General features: G+C 39.4%; 1 protein-coding gene across 3 annotated transcripts in view; it reads right to left on the bottom strand.

Annotated features, from left to right (window-relative positions):
• Positions 1-1,449: 1,449 nt before the first annotated feature.
• LOC126187792 (uncharacterized) overlaps positions 1,450-13,356 on the bottom strand; it is a 98,892-nt gene continuing 86,985 nt past the window's right edge. For 2 of the 3 annotated variants that reach the window (XR_007537794.1, XM_049929066.1), the window contains exon 3: positions 1,450-1,588. Coding sequence is in view for 1 of the 3 variants with exons in the window: in XM_049929066.1 (XP_049785023.1) it covers positions 1,529-1,588 (60 nt within the window). In the remaining 2 variants the exon portion in view is untranslated. The remainder of the gene's footprint in view (positions 1,589-13,356) is intronic. The other variant, XR_007537793.1, reaches the window with a different exon arrangement.

Below are 13,356 nucleotides of genomic sequence, written 5' to 3'. Positions count from 1 at the left end.
AATTAAGTATCCTGCAACTATAAAAGCTACGAAACAACAAAGCACAAATGTAACTGTTCTGTGTGGTAGTGTGACTCAACGTACATGTATCTGGCTCGGTTCTTTGTCAATACGACAAAATATTTTAAACACCATTTACAATTTACTAATTGAAAAACCAGAGATACTATAACTGCACATAGAAACCAGAATTACAAGTCTAATAAATGAACACGAGCCAGATTCTTTGTTGACTGTACCTGTGCACAAGAGGGATTGTCATAAAAGAAAGCTGTAATACCTTTTTACCTCATATATATTATATATTGACGAAAATTTTCCATTACACCAGCATCATAAATCAAAAGACCATCTCCTCAAATACACTCTGACAATTGCAACTTCTTCCATCTATACAGTACACCAACTGAACATCTACTCTCTCGCCCAACAGAACAACAACTGCCCTCGACATCCTCTCAACTACTACTGAACCAGTGGAGGCGGCGGAATAATAATCTTTGGCGCAGTCTATGCCGCTGTGGCGCAGTGTGGCCACCTTGCATATGCCCCTCCTCCACAGGCTAGAATTTGGTGGTATTTTTGCCAACATTGTTGGTGAAAATACCACCAAATTCGTCCAAAAACACAGACAAAAATAAAATATGATATTTATAAGTAAATATCACGTAACTAAATAAATTTTGGCTTTGCACTGACCCTTCAATAACCTAATATATAAAAATACAGTAAGGAATACAAATGTTTGAATACATGTGATTTTACATAATAGTTTAAGCAAGTATCATTTCTCAGAGTAGTTAAACAGTTCAATCAATGGTACCAGCAATGACGAATGGGTACAGATAAAAGTCTCATAACATTTCATAAACAGTAAATTCACAATAAATCAGTTTACACAAACATTCACATAAAATCTTTTCAATAGTTCAATAAACAAGTAGCACTTCTCAGAGTAATTGACAGTTCCAACAGTAGCACCCAGCAATGGTCAACAGGTGCAAATAGCAGTCCCATAACATTTCATCAGCAGTATTTGAACAGCTCCAACAGTGGCACCCAGCAATGGCGAGCAGGTGCAGGCAGGAATGAGTGACATCACATCAGTAGTTGCAGTTCCAACAGTGACACCCAGCAATGGCGAGCAGGTGCAGACAGCAACAAGTGACATCTCATCAGTGGTTGAGCAGTCCCAACAGTGACACCCAGCAATGTTGAACAGGTGAGGTCAGCAACAAGTTACATCATTTCAGTAGTAGCAGTTCCAACAGTGGCACCCAGTAATGGCGAGCAGGTGCAGACACCAACAAGTGACATCTCATCTGTGGTTGAGCAGTTCCAACATGGCACCCAGCAATGTTGAACCGGTGCAGACAGCAACAAGTGATATCATTTCAGTAGCAGCAGTTCCAACAGTGGCACCCAGTAATGGCGAGCAGGAATGAGTGTCATCACATCAACAGTAGCAGTTCCAACAGTGGCACCCAGCAATGGCGAGCAGGTGCAGGCAGGAATGAGTGTCATCACATCAATAGTAGCAGTTCCCACAGTGGCACCCAGCAATGGCGAGCAGGTGCAGACAGCAGTCCTATAAAATTCACCAGTAGTAATTAAACAGTTCCAACAGTGGCACCCATCAACGTTGAACAAGTGCAGCAATAATTAAACAGTTCATCAGATTTCATCAGCAGAAATTAAACATTTCCAAGTGGCACCCACCAATGATAATAGGTATAAGCACGAACAACAGTTTGAATGCACACACAATTGCTTTTACAAAATTATTATCAATACTCTTACACTAAACATACAAATTGTAATAAACACACAAATGATATCAGATAATAATCATATTAACTATTACAAATACACAAATATCAGTAAACCTATAATATTTATGGGTGTCAGTACAAGCCACAACAGATAAGTAAAGTAATATTTAGGAGATAGCTCGGTACCAATTATTTGGGATTAGGAAAGGAAAACACACAAAACACACTCACTCATCTTTCATCCACATACTAAGTACTATTGTGTAATTGAATAGTGTTAACTGTGTAAATGCAATTCTGTCAAAATTTGATGTTCAACAAGTGTATCAATTAGTATTGTCAGCAGTGTATAATAGTCAATAACAGTTAGTCAATGTCATAATCATCATGTCAAGACCAATGTTTGCCAAGCCACATCAAAATGTACGGTTGCTGAACAACTGTCAGTTTGTCAAGATACGCAAGTACTTCTTTCCCAAAAAAAAAAGGTATATACTGCTTATTGATTTAATAATGTGTGTGTGTAGACAATCTTCCTTCCCCTGGAGTGTTCTAGTCTGCCATCTTCATCCTTCTTCTTCCATATAAACCAAGGAAAAAAAGAAAAAAAATATGCTCCTCACTTACTTTACCTCTTATCCACCAAAACTCGAATAATCGTCAACATCACACAATCTCAATACTTCAATAATACCTCTTCAATACGTCGACACATATAAACCTTATCACTAATATCATTTCACTTCCATAACAACTCTTTCCTCTAGTCAGTCTCCTCGAACAAGTACAGATAAAATCCTAGTGCAAACTTCAGTTCATCATCCCATACAATCCGAAGACACAATATCCACACACAACCTCTGTATAATCCACCTGAGCCAAATATTCTACTCATTATGAATTATAAAATACATTTTGGTTATCTTGTCCATCATAAAGTAAAAGAAATGCATACATGACCTCTAACAGCCTTCAGTTTGAATAACTTTCACTAACTAGGTGCGAGTACCCACTGTTAACGTTCACATAAGAATTTGAATGAATAAATCGTAACATTTCACAGTGTGTACACCACTTCAAGAATCATGGCAAAACAGAAGCAAACATGTGGAGTATTTCTTTGTGTCAAGTGTCACTTGCTATTTCAATTGCTCACGAAGAATGCAGTGTAATAAATGTCAATGGTCTAAAGCTAGTGTTGGTATTTCATGTCGTCAGCTTCCTTTCTATTATAATGAATTTACACAGCTTCCATAAAACCTCCAGTTCATGTGACTTCAATGAAGTTTCTTGCACTCATGTAATTCGTAGAATTATAGCAGTTCATTTTCTTATCTTAAAATGTAAAGCACTGAGCGTAAGCAAAACATGCAATAGCTAGCAAATATACCAGTAGAGAACAAAATGTCAACAAGTGGATGCAGCACAATCTCTACAACGAGGCTCTGCCAAGCGAACAATCTATAATTAATACCATAGTGTAACCTAAACTCTATGTTCGTACACAGTATATAAGTATTTCTATATACTAAATTAAAGAGTAGTTATGACAACAAAACAGAAATGTGTAAATATGCAATCCATACGCAAAGCAGCAAGTATATATTTTACATAATAAATAGGTCATTAGCATCATATTAGCATAAGCAAATAAATGTTCATATGTAATATTAATAAGTAAACATGAAGGCGCAAACAGATTAATCACAAAGTATTACTTACATACATAGCCATATCAGCACAACTAATCAGGTGACAAATATAATTTAAATAAATAGGCACATCAGTGAAAAAGCATAGCAGTCAAGCGATGCATAATATACACAAGTAACAACACTGTTCATTAATAAAACATTGTCAAAATCAGCAAATGTACGCAAGCATTTCGCTTCACAAGTAAGTTCATAGAGCATAAAATTTAACACAAAGTATAAATGACGTAATCGCGAGCAGCAAATTACGTATAAAGTACATACCTAAGTAGAAATATGTTACCTGAAAAATAAACTCAATTAATAGTTACCTTTTTATTACTTTCTTCCTCGAAATTACATTCTTCCTGAAATTTTCTCGATAGCAAGTCTTCTTAATGTTGGACACGCAAAGAATTTACTTGAAGTCCTCAAATATTTCATACAACTGTATTCTGGGAAAACTGAACGTTAATAGCATAAGTTAGCAAGTCACTATAGGTTTATACAGAATTTAATCGGAGAAATTATACTGTGTATTTGTCTACGGCTGTCAGTGCATTCGCACTGAGCGCTCGATCATCTGTAGGTAAGCGTGACGTAGGAAGTAATTGTTTGCGGTCAACGGCTACCTTGTGCGGCGCGCGGACTGACTGTCGCTTTGTGTCTGTGCTGCCGCAAGAACACGGCGCCGTATCCCTTTATTCTCTGCGTGTTTACGTGTAACTGTTAATTTCTCAAAAGTATGTCATCCCACAAAAATTTTAACGTTCGATACATGATGCATTCTCTTAGAGTGCCGTGATTTAAGAGTTTCTACTTCAACAGTGTTATAATAATTTTGCGAACTCTATATGGACCGTTATAAAGCAGAAAAAATTTGCGACACAAGACTTTTCCTTTGTGAGAGAAACGATGAGACTTAATTAACACCTTTTGACCAACTGACGAAGTTTTTAAACGACCAGGACGTTTAGCTGATTTCTATCTTCTAGCAGTCGCAGATGCAATATTTTGTAGAGCCAGGTTGACAACTTCAGAATGCCGCAGTTTCCGTGTAGGCGGAAAAGGAACGATTTCAGAAATACGATTTGTCGGTGCTTTATTCTTTAATATCAATATAGGTGGTAAGGAAGTTGAATCAGTAGGGAGTTCATTCAGAATGCTTTGAAAAATATGAAGATACTGACCCCACGTTCTGTGATTATGATGACAATAAAGACGACACAATTAATTGATTTCCTTCATCCATCTGTCTGATGCGTTAGATTGAGGGTGAAAAAGGGAAATGAAAATTGGTTTGATCTTACGACGCAGTAGAGTACGTAGCCAAATTTTAGAGCGAAACTGTGATCCATTATCTAATACAACTTTATCAACATGACCCACTTCTTTAATAAAATGTTTGATGAAAGCGTTAGATACTGAACGAGCTGTTGCTTTGCGTAAATGTGTAAAACATACATATTTTGATGTCAATTCCACTACTACCATAATTTACGCAAAACAATTAGTAGAACGAACCACTGGAACGAACAAATCGACTGCAGCCATCTCCTTTAATCTCGCTGGAATGATAGGAAACGACGGTGCTCTGTGAGAAATACACTCCTGGAAATGGAAAAAAGAACACATTGACACCGGTGTGTCAGACCCACCATACTTGCTCCGGACACTGCGAAAGGGCTGTACAAGCAATGATCACACGCACGGCACAGCGGACACACCAGGAACCGCGGTGTTGGCCGTCGAATGGCGCTAGCTGCGCAGCATTTGTGCACCGCCGCCGTCAGTGTCAGCCAGTTTGCCGTGGCATACGGAGCTCCATCGCAGTCTTTAACACTGGTAGCATGCCGCGACAGCGTGGACGTGAACCGTGTGTGCAGTTGACGGACTTTGAGCGAGGGCGTATAGTGGGCATGCGGGAGGCCGGGTGGACGTACCGCCTAATTGCTCAACACGTGGGGCGTGAGGTCTCCACAGTACATCGATGTTGTCGCCAGTGGTCGGCGGAAGGTGCACGTGCCCGTCGACCTGGGACCGGACCGCAGCGACGCACGGATGCACGCCAAGACCGTAGGATCCTATGCAGTGCCGTAGGGGACCGCACCGCCACTTCCCAGCAAATTAGGGACACTGTTGCTGCTGGGGTATCGGCGAGGACCATTCGCAACCGTCTCCATGAAGCTGGGCTACGGTCCCGCACACCGTTAGGCCGTCTTCCGCTCACGCCCCAACATCGTGCAGCCCGCCTCCAGTGGTGTCGCGACAGGCGTGAATGGAGGGACGAATGGAGACGTGTCGTCTTCAGCGATGAGAGTCGCTACTGCCTTGGCGCCAATGATGGTCGTATGCGTGTTTGGCGCCGTGCAGGTGTGCGCCACAATCAGGACTGCATACGACCGAGGCACACAGGGCCAACACCCGGCATCATGGTGTGGGGAGCGATCTCCTACACTGGCCGTACACCACTGGTGATCGTCGAGGGGACACTGAATAGTGCACGGTACATCCAAACCGTCATAGAACCCATCGTTCTACCATTCCTAAACCGGCAAGGGAACTTGCTGTTCCAACAGGACAATGCACGTCCGTATGTATCCCGTGCCACCCAACGTGCTCTAGAAGGTGTAAGTCAACTACCCTGGCCAGCAAGATCTCCGGATCTGTCCCCCATTGAGCATGTTTGGGGCTGGATGAAGCGTCGTCTCACGCGGTCTGCACGTCCAGCACGAACGCTGGTCCAACTGAGGCGCCAGGTGGAAATGGCATGGCAAGCCGTTCCACAGGACTACATCCAGCATCTCTACGATCGTCTCCATGGGAGAATAGCAGCCTGCCTTGCTGCGAAAGGTGGATATACACTGTACTAGTGCCGACATTGTGCATGCTCTGTTGCCTGTGTCTATGTGCCTGTGGTTCTGTCAGTGTGATCATGTGATGTATCTGACCCCAGGAATGTGTCAATAAAGTTTCCCCTTCCTGGGACAATGAATTCACGGTGTTCTTATTTCAATTTCCAGGAGTGTAGTTGGCGGCTTAGCCTTTTGACATAATTTGCATTTAGCAAGAAAAAATCGAATACGTTTTTCCATATTACTGAAGTAGCAATCGTAATTTATGAAAGCATTATCTGGGACCAAAGTGTGCATAGCTGAAATGTGTATACCAAATCAATTTATTAACCCACTCATCAGGAATGCAAACTAACCAAACAGAGTTGTCAACCGATTTTCGTTTAAAAAGAATATCATTGCAAACTAAATAATACTGTCTAATCGCTACGCTTTCCTTTCTCCTCCACTTCTCCTTAATGTCCTTCGAGATTGGATCCTTGTTTTGCTCCTTAGCGATGTCCTGGAGCGAAGACGAAATGAAATTTTCAAACGCAACACCTTGAATATACATCAAACAATAATTGTTTTCTTTGCAGTCCTCCTCAGCACTTTGTTTCAAACCCATAGGTGCACTTGATAAAGCATCAGCAATAATATTAGAAGAGCCCTGGATGTAAACAATACTAAAATCAAATTCATGTAGATACAGTGCCCATCGTGATAATCTTCCATGTGTTAATTTTGTTGACATAAGAAATTCCAGAGCTCGATGATCGGTGTAAACCTTAGTATGTCTGCCATACAAAAACATGCGAAATTTTGTGAAAGCCCAAACAACAGCCAAAGCTTCAAGTTCTGTGATCGAATAATTCTTTTCTGATTTAGAGAGAACACGACTTCCAAATGCAATAGTTTTCTGTACTACAACGCCGTTTTCTTCTATCTCTTGAAATAAGTGTGCACCTAGGCCTTTGTATGATGAGTCCGCCGCCAAACAAAAATCTTTTGATAAATCCGGATGTGAAAGAAGTGGAACAGCAGCTAAAGCATCACGAAGTTGTTCAAATTCTAATTGAGCTTCCTCATCCCAACACCAATTAGAATTCTTTCCAGAAAGTTCACCTAAACGAGGTGTGGCCAAATTGTCCAATCTAACAAAGTGTCGAAGAAAATTACAGACACCAAGGAAACTGCGAACATCACGTTTAGTAGTAGGAACAGCATAGTTACGAATAGCGTCTAATTTCTCTGGATCAGGAAGAATACCTTCTGTAGAAATAATATGACCAAGAAATTTCACCTGAGAACAACCAAATTCAGATTTTTCCAAGTTTACTGTAATGCCAACTCCTGCAAAAATACGTAATAATGAATTCAAAATTCCGTTATGCTCACTCCAAGAACGTTCAGCAATAAGAATATCGTCAACATGTGAAGTACTATTGTTACGAAGATAAACAGGTAAAATTTCAGTTAAACCAGGAATGAATGCTGCCAATGGGCTCCCAGAATCTAAGACCGCAGTGAACTCATTCTTACTCACACATACTTCAATAACAGGATGTAAAAATGCGTCTACATTATTTTCCTTTTCGTCTAGCAAAATATCTCTCGTGTCTTCCAAGCGTACGTAGTGTGAAGTCGTAGTGTCATTACTTTCTGAACCGCCTATATTGCTGCCAGAAGCCGAAGCTACAAGTCATTGTCGATTGTTTGCCTTCCGCCTTGATTATTCGCGTCATTTTGCGGATCAATTTCTACGATTTGCACTTGTCTCTCTGAATTTCTGTCACGTGGAGGATGCCAATTAGGTCCCTCCTGTCTGTTAGATGTAAATTCTTGGTTGCGCCTGTTATTAAAATTGCTATTTTCCTGGCTATCTGCATGACTACTTCTTGTGTAATTTCGACTGTCACTTCTGAAATTATTGTTAGGTCTACTACCCAGGTTATTTCTGTAGTAAGAATTTCTATTATTGTATGAATAATTTCTGACTTGATGATACCGATTACTGTTTCCGTGTGATTGACCATTCCGGTAAGAATTTCTGTTATTATAATTGTCTGTGTAATTTCTGTTAGAACGTCTGTTATTGTCATAAGGCTGGTATCTATTGTCCTGTCTGTTTCGTCTGTCATTTCCAAAATTACTGCTATAACGTCCGTTCCGATCATTATCCCTTTTCTCTGAGGATCTATTGTGATTACCGTTACTGAAAAAATTACAAGAAGTTCCGTCATCGTTGTCATACTCAAGTTCTTGTAGCAAAGTCCTAAAAGTTTCAATGTCGTCTTTACATCTTCCGGCTAAAGCAATGTGACTTATCGATTGTGGCAGCTTAGTTAAACAAATACGAATTAATTCAGTCGGGCTATAAGGGTTGGAAAGTAATTGATTCTTTCGAATCATGTCTTCAAAGTATTCTGCCGGCGTGCGGAACTCAGACTGTTTAAAATTACGCTGCATAATAAGACTATGTTTGACTCTGTCTTGCGTGTTTTCGGACCAATATGCCGATAGAAATGCATGATAAAAATCATTTAAATTATTACAATCTCTAATAAGTGCGCGCATGCGCGTCGCCGGTTCGTTTTCTAAATATCCACACATAAATTCCAGTTTGTGACTTAGTGGCCAATTTGGCGGAAGTGCGTACATAAATTGATCTAACCATGAACATGGATGTATGTCATTATTAGAATTGCGAAAGATCTTAAATTTCCGAACAATTAAAAAGTGTTTATAGGCAAAGTTTTTGCCTCGTGGCGACAAAGACCTACCGCGTCTGTCCCAGTCCGAATGTCGATTATTGTAAAGTTAGCGCGCCTGGCGCTCTCTTGTTGCATCTCGTAAATGAAATCAATTATTTTCTTCAAAACCCCACGGCATCGGTGATTCTAAATTTTTTCAACTGTCTTTTCCTACGATTTCGCTTTCAATTTGTTTAACTTGCTTTCGTAAAGCCTCAAATTCTCTTTTAACGCGTTCATTAAATTTTCCCTGATTTTCAACATGTTTATTTATATTCTGGTATTCTTCTGTTTCTGCAAATGGCAATGGAGCTGTATCATGTGAATCTCTGTTCCCATTTAAACTAAGACTTATCAATTTATCTGAAATCTCCTCAACTCTTTCCGATAAGTCGCCTATTTGTTCTTTCTGTTTATTTACGTCTTCCGTAAGTGTCGCGACTAAGGTTTCAGTATTGACACATTTAGTAGTTAACTGTTCATATTGTTGTTTTAGATTATTTATTCTGTCATTTGGTACGGATTCCTCGATTCTTTCAAATATTTCTTCCTTATCGTGTGCACGTTGTAAACTTAACTCTGAAAATTTTTGTACTATCACGCGATCTCTTTCTTCCTGTTCTTTATCCTGTTCCTTTTGTCTATTTCTATTGAAGTTAATCTGTTATTGTGAGCATTCAAAATCGGGTGTACTTCTTCTCTAATTTCTTTCTTTAATTCATCTTTCATGTTTTCAGAACATGTCCCTATTCGTGGGTCTAACCGTGATTCCATTGTTCCCACTTGTGATCCCAAATTTAATGTTGCACTCATCAACTGCTCCATATCAACTGGTTCGAAATTCTTTTCGCCCCTAACATTTCCCGTAAAACTAGCTTCCTCCGTCATAGCCGTAAAGCTATCTGTGTTCCACACTATTCCAGAATCGTCTATCATTAATCTCGTATTCTGAAAATTTTTCAATTGAGAAAATTTTTGGACTGGTACCGGACTATTTTCCCGGCTTATTAAATTTTTTTCCACTTCATTATTCACCATACTGTTTTCCTGTGTTGGCGAGTTCGCCATGTTAACAATTTCGTTATTCTGACTATCCATCATTCTTGCCTTTTTCATCGATCGCGTAATCATTTACAAAACATACAAAACTCGGCACTATACGAAAATTACACACAATATAACACTTTATCACCAGCAATACCATTGACACGAAATGCTGCCCGACAAACACGATTAATGAACAATTAAAACCTTCACAACTGCACAAAATTGTCAAACCCGTATACGACACATCAAAAATTAAATTCTACAAAAATATCATCAGAAGAATGACAAGACCACTACAAATGTTCACTTACAAAATCTACACGTGCAATATAGACTACAATCACTAAACTACAAATTACTACAACAATACTACTGTCTACTATTTTTACTATCAAAAGAATTCCAAGGGACGATACGAAGCAGCGGTCGCCATGTGCATGGGGGCTTAATTAAGAATATTAGTGAATAAATGTAATAATTTTAGTAGCTGTGTGACTAGTATTAGCACGCAATCTGACTGCGTAAAATAAAAATAAAGAATGACAAGGAATTTCCATTAACACAAATGATTTATTAAGTCCCCTGCAACTATAAAAGCTACGAAACAACAAAGCACAAGTGTAACTGCTCTGTGTGTGGTAGTGTGACTCAACGTACATGTATCTGGCTCGGTTCTTTGTCAATACGACAAAATATTTTATACACCATTTACAATGAACTAATTGAAAAACCAGAAATACTATAATTGCACATAGAAACCAGAATTACAAGTCTAATAAATGAACACGAGCCAGATTCATTGTTGACTGACCCTGTGAGCAAGAAGGATTGTCATAAAAGAAAACAGTAATACCTTTTTACCTCATATATATTATATATTGACGAAAATTTTCCATTACACCAGCGTCATAAATCAAAAGCCCATCTCCTCAAATACACTCTGACAATTGCAACTTCTTCCATGTATACATTACACCAACCGAACAGCATCTCCTCTCTCGCCCAACAGAACAACAACTGCCCTCGATATCCTCTCAATTACTACTGCACCAGTGGAGGCGGCGGAATAATAATCTTTGGCGCAGTCTCTGGCGCTGTGACTCAGTGTAGCCACCTTTCAACGTGTCCATGTCAAAAACAAGAACCGCTGGTGAAGGAAGAGCACTGTGATGATAATTAGTTGCTACATCCGACATGGATCTGGATGTTAAAGACAATGATAGGATATGCCCTGCAGCAACACCAGTCGCGCCATAGCTACGCACCACCCGCTGGACATAGCATGGGGTGATCTGTAGCGCACTGTAGAAAGGCAGATGAGATAAGCAGAAGACAGACCACTGGTTGATCAGGACTGATGCCTTGCTATTGCAAACTGGCCGCCTGTTCTACACCTGCTCGCATACTTCGACTGCATTTGATTTACGCTCTGGCTGTCGATGGTAAAGTCTAGACTGGTTTTTGAGAACTGTGACTTTGCTTTCGTTTTCTAATGAACAATAGGTGTTTAAAATCTCAGCATTAGTGTTTACTTTTATAGATTGACAACATATGTTTTGTTTTCGCAACCAGTGTTTGGCCATTGCTACACTCAGCCTAGACAGTTACCTAACAATACTTCATTCTCAGGTTTTTACTTATAATTTCCATTGCCTCTGTGGCTCGAGTGCGATAAACTACTATGTGAGTCAGAGCGCGCCGCAAATTTCTGAACCAAAGATCTCTAATACCTGTAATTTCTCTTGGTACATGGTGTGAAACAGCCTTGATACATGCATGGTCACTAAAACACCACTACTGTTGAGCGTAAAACGTCATTGTATGTAGTATGTAGTAAGAAAAACGGCATCATTGCGTTTACTGGTTTTATTCGATTTTGGTATTGCAATACATTATCTTCAGGCAACTGGATACAATAAATGTATCACTTAGCAACTCTGTAAAATACAATATCTATAGTTACTTCTAAAAATGACCATATATTAACTACAGTAGACTGGATCAATTCAGATTGCGTGAGTATACGTCACCAGTATAAGATTAAAAATTTTAGGAAAAGACAAGAACTGTAGATAGTGCCTACCATTTACCATATTTGTAACTATTGAGAAAATATAAAAAAGATTACAATATAGATATATAAGAAGGTAGGGGCAGTACATACATACATGTGTAAGGATGTACATAGGATTATTCAATAGAGTCTAAAACCTATTAGGCTATGTCAACCTAAGGAGGAGAAATGTATTCCTCTCGTGTCAGTCACATAAAACAGTTCAGATGCTGTAGTGCGTAATGCGTCACTTACATGGGACGGGACCTAAAGTGTCATTACACGAAATGTAAAATACAGTCAAGGTAGTTAAAATGCCTAAGAGTACAGTAAAAACCTACCCATACAGAGTATCTTTATATGTGATACATGCTATAAGGATATGTTTTTACCGTACGATTGAATATTTTACAACGTTAAATATATGTAACATTTTGTTTTATGATACATTAGGTCCCATCCCATGTAAGTGCCGCATTACGCGCCTCAGTATTTGAACTGTTTTACGTGACTGACACAAGCGGACTACAGCAGTCCTCCTCCTAATATTGACTAATCTATTAGGTTTTAGATTCTACTGAATAGCCCTATGCATATCATTTCACTGGTTGTACGTACTGATGTTTGGCTTCGGGATGCTCAACGGCGCGGTTATCAGCGCCCGAACAAATTCCCAATCTTTTCACTGTCCAGTCTCGTCATTTTCCCGAATGACAATAAAATGATGACAACACAAACACCCAGTGCCCGGGCGGAGAAAACCCTCGAACCGGCCGGGAATCGAACCCGGGATCCAGAGGCAGTAACTCTAACTAGTAGACCACGAGTTGAGGACATGTATGTACTTTTCCCATCTAGAAATACATCTATATTGAATGCTGTTTGAGTTTTTCGCAACAATTACAAATGCGATACACTATAAACACTCCTTGTAGCTCGTGTTTTTTATTAAAATTTTTCGTACAATGGGCTGGTCACATGCGCTATGTAATTTGAACTGATTCATATAAGGTAGTGAAAACATAATCAAATTTAAAAGCAGCTGTAGATATTATAATGTTGTATTTTATACACTACGATACACATGACATGTTTATGTACACAAGAGCCTGAAAATGGTGTTACTAAAAAATCACTTACATATAAATAAAACAGGTAAACACAGCTGATGGGTTGACAGTGTTATCCTCACTATACATAAGGCAT

Source organism: Schistocerca cancellata, chromosome 5 (assembly GCF_023864275.1).
Source record: "Schistocerca cancellata isolate TAMUIC-IGC-003103 chromosome 5, iqSchCanc2.1, whole genome shotgun sequence".
Taxonomy (NCBI): Eukaryota; Metazoa; Arthropoda; class Insecta; order Orthoptera; family Acrididae; genus Schistocerca; species Schistocerca cancellata.
The sequence above is the reverse complement of the archived record's forward strand: the minus strand, read 5'-3'. Positions and strand labels throughout refer to the sequence as shown.